The 21,315-nt window shown below is 42.5% G+C and overlaps 1 protein-coding gene across 3 annotated transcripts in view; it reads right to left on the bottom strand.

The window, feature by feature from the left end:
• Positions 1-21,315, bottom strand: part of phf21b (PHD finger protein 21B) — a 74,055-nt gene that overhangs the window by 20,276 nt on the left and 32,464 nt on the right. For all 3 annotated transcript variants that reach the window (XM_051376605.1, XM_051376606.1, XM_051376607.1), the window contains exon 3: positions 17,602-17,646. In XM_051376605.1, coding sequence (XP_051232565.1) covers positions 17,602-17,646 — 45 coding nt within the window. The remainder of the gene's footprint in view (positions 1-17,601; positions 17,647-21,315) is intronic.

Genomic DNA, 21,315 nt, shown 5'->3' with positions numbered 1-21,315 from the left:
CTGGCAGAACAGCCACCTCCACATGTGGGGCAGCGGGGGCCTCGGCACCCCTTTGCCAAACTGTGGGCGAGGGGCCAGACTCTGTCCTGTGTGCCCCCGTTGATAAGCTGTCCCGCTGCCAGTGGGGAGGAGGTTTTCTTCTGCAGGAAATCAATCAGCAACTACAGCAGGAGTCTGAACCCAACAACAGTTTACTGGTTCTGGTACTCAAATGTTCTCCCTCATGCTTCAGATTTTATGCTCCAAGTAGATAAATATATAAGATTCTGAAGCCTTTAAATGTTTCTGTGTGAGCAGAGAGTGAATGGGTTGTAGCGTAGCTTTGTCCCTCTGCTGCCTGTGGACTGATTTCTATGCGTCTCTATGTAGGATTGAGGGTCAAAGGTTGTGACCTTTATGCTCCCGAGTGCCTTCTCTCCCCGCTTCCCTACAGTGCCAACAGTGGGCAACACTAGCTAATGTTAGCTTCCCCAGCTAACAAACTTATGTATTCTGCTTTTAGTAAAACTTTTGTTTCATTCATTCATTTAGTTTTAGAAGATTTTTTTATGAGTCTTTCTTTCTTAAACTGAAATCTGAAACCATGAAAATCCTCAAAACTGGAAATAAAAGTTGAGTCACACCTCAATTAGTGGCTGTTCTGGAGCTTTCTGATGTATCAAATCTTTAGTAGATGCTGTAGAGGATAACAAGACTCCAATAATGGAAATTATCCTACTATAATCCTATGAGAACACTGCAAACTCTATCTGATCACGAGGATCGTGGGATATGATCAAAAGCTCCAGAACTTCCACTTAATGGGCTTTTCGGTGGGATTCTGCCCGTTTGAGAGGAGGGACCTTCCTCGTTCTTTCACCTTGAATACTCGAATGCACTTCACAGCTGACCTTTGAGGCAGTACTTTTTGTATAGTTGTACTAGCACAATGAAGGATTTGAGCGTTTCTTCCGTCACCGCGAGGGAAAAAGGACAAACTGCAGCCGTCCGTCTCCTCAGCACCTTTCAGGACTGAAGGGCCTCGCTGGTAAATGGAGTGTAAACAAAGGAAACGTCTGGCAGCTGCACTGATGGAAATCTGAACAGCTACTAATGCGTTTTTCAGCAGCCCCCGTTATCTCAAAGGCACACTATCAAAACAGAGTACATAATGAGTGTGGATAATCCTGTCCGCTCGCTGGAGCCGCAGTAAACAGCACAGGGTTGGACGGATGACCTTAACCGCGGCCGTCAAGCGGTGGCGGCGTTCTCAATTAAATTGTGCCAGACGAGCGGCGTGTTCACAGATACTCTGATATCAGCCGACTCGCACTGAGTTTATAAAGCAGAACATTCATTAAGTCAGCAAAGAAAAAGCATCTAAAGGTTTTACTTTATGCACATAACCTCTCAAACAATGACGTTTTAACCCTTAAACTTCCAGACGCCAAGTCCTCTGGTTCCCCAAAAGGTGGAGCTGTGATTTTCCTTTAAAGAGCTTTTTCTACTAATCATTGATTAGAAATGGCAGAATCAATGTGTGTCACATGGAGCCGCTCTCAGTGCAGCTGTTCCCGAGCTCTGCCAGCCTCCCGGTGCTCCAGCAGAGATGACCGGCTCTCCGGTTCCAGCTGACTTCTCTATCTCGAGCACTTTAAACGGGAGCGCCTCCAAAGTTTCAATTAACGCACTCCCTCAGCAGGGAGGATCTGCTATCTCTGAGCACCAAACCCTGCACGGCAGACTGACTCCTGCGGCTCCACCACGGCTGTATGGAAGCTGCTGAGTGACAAAACTACAGAGGGAGCACAAAGCAGAAAACCTGAGCTGCAGTTTCTCTAACGGCCACTAGAGGCTGGCTCCAGCAGTCTCCATAAAGGCCCCATATTAAAATCTCTACTTTATAGCAGAAAAAAACATGTTTACAGCCTGTTCAGTCACTTGTAGCTCCCTGCTAAGCCCACAAACAGTAACCATATGCACTGATATACTAGCTGTTAATAACCATAACATCAGCTAGCTACATACAGCTAGCATAATCCTGAATATGATAACATCAGATAGGTATAAACTCAAATAACGTTTATAATAGCTGTTTTCTGGCTACAGCTGGCTAACCGTTTGCCTCTACTTCCAGTCTTGCTGCTAAGCTAAGCTAGCTAAGTTATCCAGTCTGAAGCCACATTGTTACCATCCACTGTTTAGATCTTGGTGCTTTTTAACTCTAGATTTGAACCGGATGAAGGATTTTAGTCATCGGACGTCTGGATCTTAAGTTATCAGAGAAACAAGCTGAGCTAACGTTAGCAGCAGCTCGGCTCGCAGCCCCTCCGGGACGTCCTTTGTCTGTCCAACAGTGTGGGAGAAGCAGTGATTGTTAAGGTGGAACTGCTTTATTCAGTGTGTTTAAGGTGGAACTGCTTTATTCAGTGTGTTTAAGGTGGAACTGCTTTATTCAGTGTGTTTAGTGGTTTTAATCAGCGGGTCTGTTTGTGTTGGAGAGGAGGAGACCTCTGTGGATCATTGGGCTCCCGGTAGAAACCTCCTGAACCATGAACACTGAAGGAATCCTAACCGGGAGAAGCTGACTGCAATGACGCCAATGGTGGTGAAGACAACAACTCCCATGACCCCTCACTGCTTCACCACCACATCACACTTCCTCTTTTGTTCCTGTGGACTGATCATTAATCAGTGAATGTTTAAATACTATTAAATGACGGATGTTTTTTTGCAGCCGTAATGTTTTACATTTGGACTGCGAGTCAGGTTTTGCCTCTCTGGAAAAATGTACAAATTATTCCCTAAAAAAACTAAATTATGCGTATTATCACATCCTAATGATTACAGAGTCAACAGAAGTTTGGCTGCACAGAAAGATAAAAAAAAGAAAAGCTCTGCTGACTTAGTAAATAGAGCCAAAGAGAGAAACTTTAATTACAAAAACAGAATTAGTGACAATGCTTCTTCAATCGATCAATGGCCTAATCACTTGTTTGTTTTCCCAGCGGCCTGCCGCCTTCAGCTCCTTTCATTTCTTTCATTTCAGAGGAGAGAATAACACAGGATATCACAGCAGCGGCTTCAAACTCTGGCTTGTTTATCATCAATTAACTTTTCAGAAAAGTGCCCAGAAGATATTCCACCAGCTGAGCGCCAAAACAGAAACAAAACTGTTTCTGAGCTCGAGGCCTGCTGCGAGTTTCCAGCTATCATCAGCACCATCGCTGAGATTTCAATCGCCAATCTGTGCTAATTGGGTTTTCAGAAGTGACAGAGCCGCTGCGCCGCGCGGATGAATGGCAGTTGATAAAAGATGTGAGTGAGGGATGGAAGGGTTCAAACAGCCCTTTTTCTGCATCTTCAACCTATTTCGCCGCAGAGACTGAGACTGAAATGTAATCGAGGGTGTTGTGACGCTGCCTGCTGTTTTCACTCCTCTCAATAAAAAAATAAATGATCAAATCTCACGCTCCCTATTGGCAGGCCGACACACCCCCCCTCTGCTTTTATTACAAGTTAAATAGCATGTCAGCGCGGCTCGGCTCTGTCTGTGATTTGAGACTGAAGCGGTGTTTGCCCAGAGAGGGACGCCTGTCTTTATTCACTCCTGCAGCAGAGAAATGTTGCTATAGAGACTCGATCGCAGCCGCAGCTCACAGCCCACACGGCGGGGGGGCTGGCGCGTAAATGAAAGCAAGTGAAGAAGATTTCCACTGAATCCTCTCGGAGGAGGGGGGTTGTTGAAACTCTCGATTTAATAAAAGCTCAGTTTTGTGTCGAGGCGTCCTCTTCATGTGAGAAGACCCCGTCCGCTTCCTGTCACTTCCCATCAGCCTCGGGGAGAAAGGTGGGGATTCACCTCACCATCGACGGCGAGCACGAGGCCCAGCAGATTTTACACTGAAGGGAAATCTGGTCCTCCTGTCTGACACATTTGTTTTTCTGATCAATATAATGTAAAAGCAGTGTTGTTCCAATCAGCTGCAACAGCTTGAATTAATCGTACCTGCCAATATTTAGGTGTCACAATACAGAGGTCGGGAGGTTCACACACTAGAATGGGATTGTAGGTCGCCAGGCTGCAGTGACAGATGTTGAATATTACGTGGATTGGGTTTCATTGAAGATACACAGACTATTATTCATAATAAAGAGCCGTGCAAATTACGAGAGTTTCCCGTAAAACTACAGAAACAACAACACAGCAAGTCGCCAAGAGATGAGCTCGAAATTTGGGAGAAACCAGGGAAAAGCAGGAGTGTCGGCAGGTATGATTAATCGACCTTTTACTACCACAGAAGAAGAAAACAGGTGAGTTTTATCTCCACTTCCTGTTACTTTCTGCTGTTTACAAGGTTCATTATTAGAAGGTAGGTCAGCTCAGTTTATGTGAATTATTAATGTTAAAACACCCTCTGCACCACACTGTCACACCAAACTCCATTAAAAAAACAGCTGTTTTAAGGAAGGGGAATAAAGACTTTAATGTTCAATCTACAGACACAGACAGAATCTGTACACATTGACTCAGTAACATCATTAACTAACCTGTGTGTGTCTGACACAGACGGACACACACTGACTGTCGGGTCCCTAAGTTTAACTTTACTCTCCTTCACTCTTTAGGGAAGTAAATAAAATGTTTTTTGTTTGAGGACCTATTTTACATCCATACTGGCTTAAAATAAAAGTGTTTGCCACCATGCAGTAATTCTCTTCACTCTGTTACTTAAAGCCAACTTCCATCACGCTGACCCAGAGAGCTCCTTCGAATGTGCTCACCTGTGAAAACTGAGCGTCTTTAATGTCTTTCGATGGAGAAACATGGCGGCGTTCCCTCAGAGGCCGAAGCAAATCACCGTCTGAAGCAGAAACGATCCGAACATCACAGCGAGGAATGTGGCCTGGGGCCCGCCGCCGTAATGAAGACATTTATTTGCCGAGCAAACTGGCTCGCACCTTCAGTGAGAGCGGAGAATATTGACCAGCGGCGGCGACACTCACAAAGCGCCAAAAGGTCAAACTCTATATTAAGTGAAGAGCGGAGAAGAAATTGCAGAGCGGCTGCTGCGTACACTGATCATCTCAACCTTCCGCTCTTAATCACAGATAATCAGAGGATGAGGGATGGCAGAAAGAGCAGCGGCAGACGTTATTGGTGCTGATTAAATGGATGGTCAGTGTCTCTGTGTGCAGGTTGGGCTCCGTCGGCCAAAGTTTTAATACGCTCGCCCCATTTCCACGTGTCATTTCAAGTGTTTTAATAAAATCCAGATGAGATTTAAAACACTTTGATTTACACTTCAGGGCTCAACGTGACCCGGCTGGTCAAGTGGATCAATTTGTACTTGTTCCGATACAAATTGTTCCTTCTTGAAAGCTTCTTGGACGCATTTACACTTTTTAGATATCAGATATGATCCAAGATGAAGTGACTCTGGGTAAAACAGGGTCACTGTTCGATGTCAAACTGAAATAGGACACAGCTCATGCCTTGAGATCCTTTTCTAAAGATGTATATCAAAAAACAGCTCAACGAACCTGAAGGGGAATGTTGCTACAACCTACAAGGGAAAACTGCACTGCTAAACAAAAACTATGCACAAGGCCAACCTTCGAATGACATCTGGACCAGCTGATAGCAAACAAACTGGAAGTCTCTCCAAGAAAACTCTACAAAGCCATAAACATACCCTAAAAAAAACATCCTCATTTCCTCTAATCCACACAAATTCCCAAATGTGAAGCACAAAGGAAAATTACACAAAACGTAGACGGTCCAATTTTTACAATTATACCAAATGATCCAAACTACATGAATAGGCACCAAATACCACATTTACAAAACTTAACTAATAATAATTGCGGCACAAACGGGAAAAACAAGGCTGGACGGGCCCCCAGTTTGTCGGAACCCGGCTTCGAGGCCACGACAAATATTGACACAGACATGATTGATGACACAAATTTATGTATTTCTTACAGTAAAATCTTTTCACTCTGACTCCGACCTCCATTGGACAGACAGTGTCCTCACCGGCTCAAACTAGTTTCATTATTGCTTTATATGCAATTTAAAAGGTATTTTCTTAATCTATCTTTGAATTGTTTGGTCTTAGAATGTCATAAATCAGTGAAAATTTTCCAAAACACCATTATAACTACATAGTTTACAGAGGAAACAGGTGTTTTTATGCAGCACAGCCAGACAGCGACCGAACACACCATCCGAGGCCAACAGAGGCCAGTCGGACGACAGGGAATTCAGTACCGAGGCTGTTTTCTTGCCAGGTTTGACATCTGGCACATAACAATTCGTTAGCTGCGCGGCTAGTCGAGCTATCGCAAGCCAGCAAGTCCATCAGGAAATTCCGTAAAAAACCTTGATAATGCTGTACGAGAAAGATCAAGGTCAATTTGTCCCAACAGAGCAACTGAACATCTGAACATCTCTTATTTTTCCATTTTTGTTGATTAAATGCTAATTACTGTGTGTGTTTGGATGGATTTGGCTAACATGGATCATTAACCTTTCACTGATCTTGCATTTGATTCCTCCTTTTCTGTAGTTTTTAACTTTAAATTTCTTTAAATAACTGGTGCCCTCAAATTAAAATGAATTCCTTCAAATTAATAGCATATATTATCACCTTCAGTCCAATAGTTCTCCCTTCACCATGGACCTCAAGTTGATTTTGGATGGAGACTTGAGGATATACTTCTATTTTAGTCTTTTTAACTCAACGTTGTATCTCTGACATTCCTTAAAATGACTTTAAAAGGATAACAGATGGTTTCACTATAAAAGCTGGTGACACTGTGGATGCCATCCAGTTCATAAAAACTCAGCTTCAAGGTTTTGGATCTCATCACGGCTGATGCACAAGAGAGAAGGAAAGGAAGAGTAAATGAAGTCATTTCAGACCATGATTTAGTCATTTGAGAGTACAAATTATTAATTTGGGGGAACGAATCGAGTCATTTGAGGGTAGGAACTACTAAATTGAGGGAATAAAAAGTTATTTAAGGGAGTGATTTGAAATTTGAGGGGACAAATGACTAATCTAAAGGAACGATTTATCACCTACAGGGCTCTGTTGTTGTCGGAGTGTATAACGGTGATTTTATTGAAGCTCGTAAATGCTAAACGGTCTTTTCTGAGCAGCAATCAAAGCACTGGTTTATACTGCTGCAGTCATCACGACAAAAGAAAGATGGATTATGGGATTGAACATAAAAAAGACCAATCAGGAGAGAGAGTTTGCTTCCTGAGTTGCTGACCCGAATAAGTCATAATAGACCATGAATCAGTTTTTCCTTAAAATTACATTTTCCTAGAATATGAGATTTTGAAATTCATCTGTGGTGGAATATGCTGTACATGGAAAGCCAAAATAAATCTAAAAAGTCATATTTCTCTCCCTCTCTATCATAAATAGCCTCACATATGGCCGCGGAAACAGACACTTTATTAATTCAGCCTCTACTTGGCAGTGTGGCGGGGAGCTGAGAGCACTAGACCAGGACCAGAGGGGGTCTGAGGGAGTCCAACTGGCCTGTGGGAAGCTTCGGTGCCAGGGTCGGCGCCCTGCACTCGCTGCAGAGAAAACAACCGTTTAACATGTTGGATTAGTCGGGATTAAGGACATCTGTTGAGCAAAATGAGATGCTTCTGTTGGTTTCATCTTTTCCTGCTGCGATGGCAAAGAGCGTACGAGAAAGGAAAAGTCTGGGTGTCACCAGGGGGGAAATATCACAGCTGAGGGACATTTAGCTGCTCAGGAAAGAGGTTTTGTACGTCTTGTACATTTATCTGAGACCTGTGTTGAAAAGATCCAAAAATAGAAGCACTTCAGGCTCCAACACATCATTTAACATTTCCTAATCAAGTCCCCATGAAGTCAAAATCAATGTTTTTATCTCATCTGTCTTGTGCTGTACGTCTCCTGTCCTCCAGTATCTGTCCCAACAATGATAAAAAGTCATTTTTTCAGGTATTCTCAATGGTATTTTTCCCCTCAATAAAAAGTAGTTCATAAATCTCATCGAGGCCTGAGTGAAATGTTTCTGAGGGCCGATGTGTTACAGACATCTATAGCCTCATGATTATTGTACAAAAGACTTACTTTATAACTTTATTTAGTAATTCAGGAAAAACTGTTGCCTGGTTTTCCCTCTGATGTCCTCCGGCTGCTCAGCTTCAACTCTCTGTGATTTACAGAGTTTCCTGATGGACAGATAGCTTTAGCTAAAGCAGCTAAGCGCTAATTAACTGCAGCTAACTGTATCTGCTGTTGCTATAAACACCAATCAATATCCATAACTAGCTGCCTGTTTTTAGAGGACACATGTAAATATGAGGAAGTAAACAGCACTCTGCTTTCCCCATCATGGGGACTCTAAGACTACGTTCAGACTGCAGGCAAATGTGGCCCAAATCATTTTTTTGGGTCGACCAGTTCAGACTTCTTCAGAAGTAGTGTGAACACTCAAATCTTGCACAGATCTGATTTTTTCAAATCAGATTTGGACCACTTCCATATGTGGTCCTGAATCAGACCCAGGTCTGATTTTTTTCAATGCGGCTGCAGTGTGAACGACCAAGGCGGATTTGATGCAACTTTTACGTAAATCTACATCGACATTTGTCACAATTATGCACCGGCGAGTTAATAATACGTTTATAATAAGAAGTAATTTGCAGCCATAACTCCACAAAAGGCCAAAATAGCCAATTTGGCTCTCGTTCTCTTCATTCTTCTCCTCCTCAGCACCTGCTCATTAATGTTATGGCTGCCATTACACAAACATTTTGAAATAAAAGCGAAAATGATTACTTCCTCCATAACCTCCATAACTTTAGTGCAACAGCGTGCTGAGTCTGATGTCATTGTTATTGTTCTAGAAAGAAAAGCAGCAAATGATCACAAATAAGAAGCTTAAACAAAGAAATGTTTGACATTGTTGCTTGAAAGTCATCAAAAAGTCAACCAACTTGTAATTTCAGCTGATCTGACAATCTTTTAGACAGTTAGGGAACATCTGTTATTTCACCAAATTACTTCCCACTCCCTCCCATTTATATATGCACATATATAATTATGTCATTTACCACCTTCAGTTAAATCACTGTAAAACAACCGGTCAAAAAAATACAAATAAACTTAACTCACACTTCCCCAAGACAACCAAGCACGTGTGTCGATCAGTGACAATGTTAAAAGGTTTCAACTCTGATCAACGAGGTTTCTGAACAGTAAACCTCAGAGTGATGGAGGGTTGGTGGGGCAGAGGAGAGGAAGAAGGGGGACAGCTGGCTTTCCTAGAGAGGCAGGGAGAGTACGGGAGGAGGAGGGGGGAGGTTTTTGCCTGAGAAGGGGGGAGGAGGGGCTGAGCTGGAGGCCAGCAGATGGACCCCTGCAAACAATAGAGGCAGACAGATGCAGCCACAAAGAACAGCGACCACACACTCAACACACACACACACACACACACACACACACACACACACACACACACACACACACACACACACACTTCGACGCACAAAAACCAAGAGACGACCTCCAGATCTGAACGAGGCCGGCTGCAGTTCACCCGGCCGCCACCAGTGGTGCAAAACTTCCATCTTTCTAATGGCCAGCAGGGGGCAGCTCCATGAGCTTCTCAGTTGATTTATGAGCTCAGTAAACAGTTTCCTGATGAGTTTCTGGTCTCAGTCTCTAGTTTCAGTCTTCTTCCATACAGCATGATGTTCATTTAGTAACTGATGGTCCCATTTAGAGTAAAACAGACCATAAAGCAGGGTATGCTTTAGGGCGGGGCTACCTTGTGATTGACAGCTCATTCTCAGTGAGTCCGTCCAGCTCAACGCACCAAACTCAGATCAAACTGTCAAACAGTGCTGATCAGATATGGATCCAGATTCTGTTACTGCGTTAACTATTTCTCTCCTCAAATCTGTTCACAAACAGATTTCAGTGTTTGAAGCTACGGACCAGTCGAAACTGTGCAGCCAATGAGAGCAGCTCAACTCGCAGTACGTCACCTCGGCTAGCTACAAGACAACAACATGGTGACGACCATAAAGCCAAACTCAAGGGATCAAAACTCAACAAACCAATGGGTGATGACAGGTTTACACTATTTTTAAAGTCAGATGTTCTGGTCTTAAAAGTTTCACAAAAATGTTTCTTGTTACAACTTCTATCTGTCTGTAATGCAGCCGAGGCTCAGCACTGTTCGACCACTGTGGAAATGTTTACTTATTTAATATTTTTATCCTTTGCAATGCTTCAATCTCATGAATGTTTTATAGATATTTCATATTCTATTCAAAACTGTACAATGAACCCAAACAGTGAACTCAATAACTGCAGAAAGTTTGTGTGAAACTTGGATTTGGATTTGAGCAGATTCCTGTTCAGGGAACATTTTATATAATAAACTGTCTGTTTTTAAATTTTTCAACAATCATTTTTGATATATTAAGTGTTTTCTTGCCCCTGACAATTGTTCTATGAGACAATTTACTTTCACATTTACATTCCCCCAGATGCAAATTCAAAAGATGCGCCGCAGAATAATTTGCTGGGTGTCTATGTATATATGCATATAAATAACTGTAAACAGGGATATATTTTATGTTATTCTACTATAAATTGAATTATTATGCTCTAGGTGTGTTGCATGGAGGGACTGCAAACGTCCCTTTTGTTCTACAACTGCGTGTCGTTCATTGATCCGTTACAGACAAAATAAAGTTGACAACAGGGTATTTTTATGTACTTTTTGTTGACGCAGTTTGATTAAGTTTCCTCGGAGGATCGGTGTAATAACTGAACATCTGCCGTCAACAGAAGCACATCTCTTCAGAGATATTTGAGAACTTCCTGCAGGCACCCAGGGGGCTCTGATGGGGACAAAGGGAGGGTTTTTTTGTCCCTCCCAACCCCCCCTACCCTCCTCTATAGCTGGAGGCAGGGAGGAAACATCCCAACACACTCCTACATGCAGGGGAGGGGCCTCGCTGCAGTACGAGGTGGTCCACATGATGTAACACGGGGGTCTGAGGCTGAAACAGCGAGGGTGGTACGCCGCCTCCGTCGCTCATCAAAACCAAGTGAAGTTTTTCTTCTTCAGATACGTGTTTACCCAAAAAGTGAAACTGTGAAAGTTCAGACAGTCCTTGTGAGTCTGCTGAACCAGGTCTGAGGGAGCATCCAGAAGATCCTCGAACTGACAAGTAACAAGTGACCCAGTGACAGACTGATCCAAAAAAACCGCCTGCTATCTTCCCCCAGACATTTCCTGGACCCTTTTTCTACAACAGCCTCGAGCCTAAACGCTGCAGAAAGCTGTTTTCATCTTTACGCTCTGAAGATTCTCGAAAAAACCTGATGTCATCTTCAGAATTCTGCCACTAAACTCCATTTATTTAGTATTCCAGTCAAGCTGCAGAGAGGTGCAGCAGTGTAAATACTACATTACCCATAATGCAACTGCTTTAAGTCTTTTCATTTCCTGGTAAACAGCCCCGTCTGTCACACTCCACACCTCCAGTTTGCACTGCAGGCTGTATGTTTTTTTCAAATATGAGATAACCTCTGATGACGTCACTATGACATCATTATTTTAAGATAACCTGATCGAGAAAAAACAATTAAACCACGATCTCATGCTCATGGTTTCATTATCTTACCGCTCCACTTTTAATGAAATAAGTTCAATTATTCATCATCAAAGCTTTAATTGTCTCTCTCTCAGTGGGAGCTTCCAAGGGGAATTTATAGGAAATAATTCAAACACATAAAACTGAATCATTAACCTATTATTATGTGTATTATTATAACATTATATAATTTATAAGAATACATAACATATTAATCTTGATGTATAGACCAGTGGTTCACATTAGGCTGTACACAAGCTGTATTAGAACAATGGCCAATTATCAGGGAGAAGAAAACATTGAATTGAACAAAAAAACATCTTATTAAGTCTGTATGATTGTATAAAATAAATTAAAAAACATAATGCAGACAGGATTGTATTAAAGGTTCCTAACAATATGAGAAAAACTCAAACTTCCAGCCGTTATTGTGTTCCCTGTTTGGTTTTATTGTTCAGTTTATCAGCTGTTCTGTATTTGTTGATTATAGTCAGTGATAGAAAAGCTCCTATATAGTACTGCCAGTGGGTTTTTAAAGACACAAGATAATGCTGAGGCTATATTGGGGGGGTCTTGGCATGGAAAGGTTTAGGAGCTAATCGGTCAATAGTTTCCGCTCGAGTTCTGATCAGGAATAAAAAGCAATATCTGGTGTGTCGAGATAATGTTACTGTAAATTATTACATTGGGTTGAAGATCTTATAATAAAATCTAGTTTTAAATCTCAAGATGGCGACAGAAGTTGTAACAAGAAAGTTTTCTCATTTGTTGAGATAATAAGATAATAAAGTTATGATCTAGAGTCTGTGAGCCGAAAATAATTCTCTATTTTGCTCATAAACAATTATTCAACTACAAATTCAAACACGTCCCTGCGGCTGCAAACACCAGACCTGGACCAGCAGAGCCGGTGATGCTGCTGATGTTTTAAAGATGTATTTATGCAGCCTGTCATCAGTCTTTGTTTCCCATTTACTCAACCACATCTTACAATAACCTCTAACCGGTGAAGCCTGACTGAGCGTGCTCCCTGCCAGTACGTGCCGAGGGCAGATAGTCGAGCTAACGACGGCTGCTCAAAGTGAAAAACGCCGGATGCAAATGAAGCGTTTTGTCCAGACAGAGAGGCCGCGGTTAACCAAGTGTTGGCGGCAGACTCGGCATATGGTGAGTAATTAAAGCTGCGCGTCTGAGACCTGACTGGACGTGAACCTGAAGACCTTCTTCTTCTTTGGTATCTGATGGTGTCTCAACAGTATATGCCACATAGAAGCTGGAAAACTGAACATTCATTCAAGAAGTTTTTCTAGTCATAAATCTGTTAGAGTGTATAAGAACATTATGACTGCAGTATATGATGGCCATGCCAAGTTGTTGCAGCAGTTTTTGGGTTGATGCCATTTGTTTAACAAATTTGGTGCAAAATTCTCCAATTTTTGAACACTTAAAACTGTCAAAAACGGTCAAACTTCCAAAAAACATTAACTTTAAAAACCATAAAGAAAACTGAATGCTGTGATTTGGTTCTAAAACGTTTCTGTAGATTTCTGTAAGAATTGAATTTTTTAGGAATTGGATGGCGAGCACTTCTGTTCTGGAAATTGCTCAGAAACGCCTTAATTATTAATATATCTAGGAATGTCATCCATCTTCTGGATGCCATTGGTCTCTAGTTTGTGGTTGTACAGTTTCATGAGGCTGTGATTATCCTTAAAGGTCAAAATAGGTCAATAGGGACCTTCCTTTGAATAAGAAAGCCAATTGGAGGACAAGTTTAAGAGCACTTTATTCAAGGCTAAAGGCATCAACTGTGGTGTACCACAGGGAAGCGTCCTGGGTCCTCTGCTCTTTCTGTTATACCTTACTGAAATTAAATCTGTTTGCTAATAATAGGAAGGAGTGTTCTATTTTAACGTAGCCTATGTGTGTGTTGGTTCAGAGTCATCTGTGACTTGTTTTATCATCTTTGTCTTCCTGGAAAGAGGAAGACAACTTTTTTTGTGTTATCCTGGATATTTTCAATGAACATGTATGTATTTGTCGCAGTGTTCGACATGTTATAGTAAAGACTTTTAGATGTCAGATGGATCAAATAAAATGTCGGCCTAGGATGACGAAGAGAGCTGAAGAGGTTACACAACAGTGCAATTCAGACACTTTTGTAGGACCCACATTTCTCATTTCAGTGTAACTGAAAATCTTTGTTGCCTTATTTAATATACAGTTTCTTATCTTCTTGTGCTCAGTTAATTTTTATATATTTCTTTATGAAACTAATATGGATCACTGCTCAGGGCTACTCCCCAGGTTTTCCTCATTATCGCTCCTATATTATAAGCATGGAGGCACTCAGTAAGACTCAGGTAGAGCAGTATCAGACTGGCAGCTCTTTAAATGTCAGTTTATTATACTGAATCTTTTTATCTATCTATGTTTTTATTTTAGATATAGCAATCTGTTGGCTCTGTTGTATAAAATAGACCTTATTGTCAAATGAAACAGTAACGTCATGTCCCTTTGTCTTTGTTTGGACTGCAATATGGAGCAGACTTCATCCTACCTGAAGCATCAAGGCAAGTTTGGTCCACAGAAAACCTCAGAGCTACACAAAGTACATGGTCGAAAGTTTATGGACAGATGAAACTTGATTTAAATTCTCTCCTGTCTGAAACCTTCTTATCACAGTTTATAGAGGAGGTGTGTAGCAGCACATTGCCTCTCTCCTCTCTCTTGCTTCCTCCTCCTTTTTGCCTCGCCGAGTGTGACGACTTTCACCACCAGTGTATTTGATTTGAGGCCAGCGGGTAAATATTGACAGAGTGGATCTGAATGAAAGACGCTCCATTTCTGCAGCGCTGCGTCTGAGATGAGTTTTCCTTTCCAGTCGAAGGAGGCTCTGCATCGCGACGGGGCTCGCTGGAGGAGGGTGGAGGATATTCGGACGGCAGCGTGGGCCTCCCATCAACAAGAGCCACTCTCTTTCATTTATTTCCCCTCTTCTTCATCCACCCCACCGACCGTCGCTGCCACCATCCCCTCAGCTGGTTCTGAACCCTCCATACAAACCTTTCCAATCACTTTCTCTTCACTCCTTCAATCCTTTTTCTCTTTTGATTCAGCCTCTCTGCAGCTGATTGAATCATGAAATACAGGACACCGAGCACACAAAGTGACCCTGACTTCTGCCTAAACTAGTTCCCTCTCCAACTCAATGATTTGCTCCATACAGCCAATTACCACTCGGCCGCTCGCCGTCACAGCGACTTTTTTTCTGCGCCATTATTGCTCATCCGCAATCACTTCAAATTAGATCTACAAGTCAATACGACGAGTCAATATTTAATTTGCTCATAGCAGGTGGTGATTTAGTCCGAGACATGGTGGATCGCCGGCACAGGAGCGTCATAAAGACTTCATATGAGGAGAGACGAGGGTGGAGAACTGATAAAAAGGTAATTAACTATAGGCAGAAAACTGGAAATTATGGGTTGATTCAGGGAGTTCTGTTTGCTAAAAGCCGACAACATCTGAAGAATTCAACAAATCCCAAAGTAGGAACCAACTACAACCAGCGCCATTTCTATCCATTATTAGTTATTAGACCACATTTCCACTGACATCAACATGATAGCAACAAAAGTCCCGACATTGACCCAAACATGAGCGCTACAATATGTAAGTTTTGGACAATAAAGAGACAACATACCTGACACCTGATAGACGCCAGTTTCCCCTCATTAAACTACATTCAACAAATAAAGTTTCTGTCATCATGCAGGACATCGATAGTAGCACGAGATTTCTCCCACAAATATATTTGTGACAAGAGACTCTTGCTTTTTTGAGTGTGAATGTAAAGCACTTTGTAAACACTATTAAGTGCTATACAAATAATATTATTATTATTTGGTTCCCAAGAAAAACCTGCTGTTTTGGCTCCAGCTAGGCTCCAATATGTGGCCAGTAAAGGTAGATCACCATCATCTACGCAGCTAGACAAAGACCCACTCGCGTCAAGCAGCACAGAGCAGATCACACTAGCAGGAAGTCCAACACAACACCAGCACAGAGAATGCGGTCAGTTTTCAAAATAAAATACTGCGTGCAGACTCTGGATCGAATGTCACTAGATCAACAGTTGGCACCAAAACAGGAAGTCAATCAGGAGATTTTAAGTGGAGAAAGAGCAAAATACACAAGTAAACAACGGTGGAGAGGCAACACACTCTGAAGCACTCTCGTGGGATTTGCAGAGGCACAGATCACGGAGCCGTAACGTTATAAAGCTGGGCCGGTGGACTTTTCGTGGTAACAGATCATCTCAACTCAGTGATATCTGAAGATCACTTTCTGATTCATAAGGATGAATATTCTCACCAAATCAAAGGCTCTTCCAGGAACAATCAGTATGTAAATTGTCCTTAATGTGATGATCAGTCTCAGTGTGACTCCTTACCACACAGGTGCTGGAGAAAACCCGGGATGAAGGAGGGTCGAGAGAGCTCGTTGGGCCCTGAATTACTGTGTTTTTAGGGAATTAAGACAGCAGCTGCCTCCCCTGATGTTGACTGGCTGTTAAACACCGCAGAACCTCGGAGAACTCTCCCGAGGACGTTTTAACAGCTTCACTCTGTGTCGTATTATGATGTTGAGAATTGATCTCCCTCTCTGCCTGTGTCTAATTATGCCTTAGGGAGGTAACAAAGGAAGGTGTTGCACAGCGTACTCTTCATTACTTGGCTGGAGGAGGACCCTGGCAGCCACTCAGCGAGTCTTTAGCCACAAAAAAAAACAACAAACTTGTGTTTATCTGCTAATATGGCCGACGGCAGTTTGCTTCCACGTCAGCACCTCCAGGGATTTTAGTTCTGAAAAACATAAAAAACCCTCTTTTGTGGGCATCTTTGACAGTTGTTAGAGTCTCAAGAAGCCGTTTTAATTACCTCTTCTGGTTAACAGCAGCAGGAGGAAAAACACACCGATTATCCGACTGTGGCGTTTGAAAGCGATCGGACGCAACAGTCCCGCCATAAGCAGCCGAGAAGGGGAAAAATGCAAATCTACCCATTTACAAGGTAAACCTGTAAAACAAATTCAGCCTCAATTACACACGCTGATGCCTCGCAACAATTATCCACCCATCACACACAAAGTTCGTTTTAATTAGGATTTTTTTTTTTTGCAGAGCTCTTATTCAGTGCGTGCTCTGTGAGGGCCCGCAACACGAGGACAAATCGACTTCCTCTCCGTAATGAATCGCAGCTCTGAAATTAAACTGACGCGTAATGAATCTCTCCTCTCTCTCTCCGCCCTTTTGTCTCCGCTCTTTGAAAGAAGCCATTTACATTCCTCAGCATTTTTTCTTGCAGTCACAAACGCTTATTGTCACTTTGGAAGAGGACAGAGATGAACTGCGATCCCGCAGAGGCCGACGCGAAGGGAACTCACTCGTCTCAAACCTCATGTACGAGGAGGAAGAGGAGGGGGGAGAGGAGGAGTATTTCCTCCTCTTTGATCAGCAGCAGCTGATTTTAAGTGTGTTATTTTTTAGTTTAGATTATGATGTAAGATCTAAAGCAGTTACACTTTAATCATCTGACGACCCCTTTGAAGGGCCCCCGACCCCCATGTTGAGAACTACTGGACTAAACTGTATATACAGTAGTTCAAACCACCTGAAGCAGCTCCGGTAGTAAAATTCTGCTCTAACATTGACACCTGTGATGCTGGAAGTACATTATAACAGCTTGGTAGCATCTGAATGCAGAACTTCAACTTGTAACAGAGTATTTTCACTTTCTGCAGCTGTTACTGGTACATTCAGCTCTATACGCGTTTCTGTAAGGGTACTAGTTTCTCTCTAAGACAAACAGTCTACAGCTGTTGAATATTGTAAATATATAATGTATGCATATCATCAGTGCAGTGTGAAGACAACAGCTCCATACCTGTCCATTTTGAAGTTCATTGAGGCCTTTGCACAACGTCTGATTCTGCAACACAGAAAGAAAAAGACAAGTGAATAAAATGTAACACCAGAAATACATAGTGGACTGGATATAAAAACACAATTCAACCAACATTATAACATTTCTGGATATTCAGTAACCAGAGTGTTTTTTAGTTAATAACATTGAGAAAATCAATATATTCCATCACACTGATGCCAAAACCTTGAAAATTCAATAACACCACAAAGACAAGCTGCTCAGTGGTCAGTTTAAACCGGAAACAGCATACATATTAGGGTCAACACTGAAAAAACTAACCACCGTTAACACCTTGAAAACCTCAGTACAACAAGCTCTTAATGCCAAGAAGCTTTTTCCTGATGATTAAAAAAAAAGGTCAGTATTTCCTGGATAACAGAACAGGAACAGGAACCCCCAACAGGTCATAAACTCTCTTCTCTAAATGTCAAAACTGCAGCCAGACGTTCGTTCTTTCAGAGACCGACGCGTTTGTGAACGTGCATCTGTGCAGCGCCGCTCTGTAACGTGAGTCGACCTCGGTGGGAAACTCTCTCTGCTATCAGAGTCCCTTTAAAGGTCCAGTCAGGAGGATCTATTGTCAGGAATATGATATTCATAGGTATGTTTTTATTAATGTTTAATCATCTGAACATAAGAGTCTTTGTGTTTTCGTTACCTTTGAATGAGAAGTTTTGAGCAAGTCCTCTTCTACTGGTGGAGTTCGCCATGTTTATACAGTAGCCCAGAAGGGACAAACGTGTATATATATATATACGCAAATATGGACCTTCACGTGTTTTGCAACCACCGTAGTTTCTCATACACACTTAGAAGTCTGCAATCTGCAACTCCACCACTAGATGCCACTAAATCCTACACACTGGTCCTTTAAGATGTAACTATATATGTATGTGTCTCTCATCTTTTAGCCATCTTCAAAATGTGGTTGTCTTTTAAACATAGACTAGCCTAGCACGTAGCATATGTAAGTACAGGAAAGGAGGAAGTTGACTGAGGCTTGCTCAACTGCTATTGGAGCGCAGAGCTAAAAGGGGCGGGGCTTATGAAGAGTCCGTTTCAAGGTAGACGTACATTTCTCCTGAGTGCCACTGGTTGTGCATTTTAAAACAACCCCAGAGGAAATGGAGAGAGGGCAGCCGTGGTTTAAACCTGCTCTGCTGCTCTGAGTGAGTACGTCCTCTCCCCTCTGTAGTGTTAATGCTGTAGTAGTAGAGGTCATCTCCTCCAGTTATTGCTCCTGCTGATGACTGTGGCAGCCTCAGACTGAAAATCCTCTGCAGTAACTGAAATAAACCTGCAGGAAAGCCCGGACACGGCGCGCTGATGGTAAAACGCAGTGTTCAGACGCTGTAAAACGGTTCGGGGCTTTGCAGTGCAGTAATCTCTCTCTGACGCAACGCCGCTCAACTCCCGAGTGCAACTGATTTGGAAACTATCAGCACTCTGCTTATAAATTTCCCCAGTGTGAAAAGCAATGCATACCGAATGAATCTTCCTCTATTTATCTATCTGACTATCCACGCACACTCCTTTCTCTCGATCCCAACCACCCGCCCCGCTGGAGGCAGACTCGGGTCCCCAGACGGTTCTACGTGTATCCATTAGATTACAGATGACAGACAGTCGCAGGTCTTCCTCTGCCGGCTGGGAGCGGTCCAGCTGTGATGGCACGGCGGCGTTTCTGCCTCCAGAGGTTTGGCTGGTGTTTTGTTAGTGTTTGTTAAAGTGCAGGGTGGGCGAGGGGAAGGAGTCACTGCAGCATGAAGCGGATCAGACAGAGGAGGAAAGTTTGCAGATGAAAATCAGCTGCTGCCGTCGGTGCAATAATTCAGTCCCACGCTACAATTTATTGATTACCCTGCGAGTTCTTCAATAACAGCGCTGCATGTTCCACATTGATGATATTCAGATTAATAATTCCACTCCACAGTCATATTAACACTCACATTCCTCGAGGCGCCAGCCGAGGAGGAGCTGCAGCCATATTCAACTCGAGCCCATTAATTAATCCTGAATCTAAACTAGAAGAGGACTCGCTCCCTCTGTAGATACAAACGTCTCATTCTAAGGTAACGAAAACACAACTACTGTTATTTTCAGGTGATTAAACACTAATGAAAACATACCAGTACCATACAATACCTTTAAGTTAGCTAATGTTAGCAAACAACCACTGAAAAGAGAAACACTGAGCTGTAACAAGACTAAACAACAACAAAAACATGTCGGTATCGGTCCAGAATGTCCCGATTGGTGCCTCCATAACAAAAACAATCACTTGCAAATGCACCCTTTGCTGCTGTCAGTTAAACCAATATTTCACAATGGATTTGTGGTTTAATCTCTGAAATCTGAAACTCCAGAGTTTGCATTTTAATATATAGTGCAGAGTTTTGAGGGGAAGACCTATCACACATCGGTATCAGTGTATACGACATCTGGCATATAAAGCATAAAACAATGTTTGTGGTACTATGTTGGTGTCTCTGCAGAGAGAAGAAGCAGCACCATGTTAAAGAAGATAAATATATAAATATATATATATATATCTTTAATAAAGTTACTGTTTGATGACAGCAGCTTTCTTGCAGCCTCCCGTCTCAAACCGGTTTCAGTCTCTTTACAAACATACAGGTAAAATCTTTCGGGCTCTACGATGACTGAACGCTGCTGATTTGTCAGAATCAAATTAAACTAAAATAAGAGTTCTAAGGTAACGACGGTTTTAAAAAGTGCACATCAAGGTTATAGAACAGCTGATTGGACGAACCAATGGTGATCGGTTCGACCAAGCAGCCATCAGGTTCGTGCTTCAGAAGACTTGGAGCAGTTTCTGTTGCCAGCCGGCACACTGTGCGTGTTTGTCCTCCGTTCCTAAAATACAAATATTTGGTTTGCAGAAGATAAAGATCGGCTCACTCGGAGAAAAGGACGGACTGAATTTGCTGCATCTGAATGACTGTTTTCTCTCACCACATAATCCTCGCCCCCCTTCCCCTGAATGCAACAAAATGAAAACAAATGGCATTTCCCCCCGTATTTACAGCCAGAGCATCTGTTCAAAATGCACACAAACACAGCCGGCTTTTGCTTTCTTGTTAGCATTTGGACGGGGAGGCTTTCTGGGGAGAGCATTAGCGCTGTTTGGCTAACTCTGACAGGCTTCATCTCTCAAAGCTGCAACCGCAGAGCCTCGTGGGAAACGGCGGCCACCTGCCCAGCTGCCTCCGTCGCCTTCTTCCCAACACGCTCTGCTGTCCAAACGCAGCCCAAGTCCCAGATTTTACACCCGCCAAATGTCTGGGAAATGTGTCTTTGGTGGTTTAATCAACGAGGAGCATCTGACGAAAGTAGCAAGTAACTTTACGTTTGAAGGTCAAAAATGTAATAAAACCCAACGCCACTGAACACGGAAAATAATGAAATTCCCATATGGTCACACACAAAAGAGGTCACCTTGAAATAAATGTTTAAAAACTTTCTCAGCTCAACTTTCATGACAATGAGCTTTTTTCTATGTTGTGGATCAATCTGAGGGAAGTCTAAAATAGAAAGTGTTCATCCTCTGGGGAGCACGAGTGTGTTCACTCAAATCTACGATTATCTGAGCCTTAGATTTTTATCTTCTTAAAGTAAAGAAAAAAGGAGATTTTCTGGCTCAATTATAGT

Source organism: Dicentrarchus labrax, unplaced genomic scaffold, assembly GCF_905237075.1.
Source record: "Dicentrarchus labrax unplaced genomic scaffold, dlabrax2021, whole genome shotgun sequence".
Lineage (NCBI taxonomy): Eukaryota > Metazoa > Chordata > Actinopteri > Moronidae > Dicentrarchus > Dicentrarchus labrax.
The sequence above is the reverse complement of the archived record's forward strand: the minus strand, read 5'-3'. Positions and strand labels throughout refer to the sequence as shown.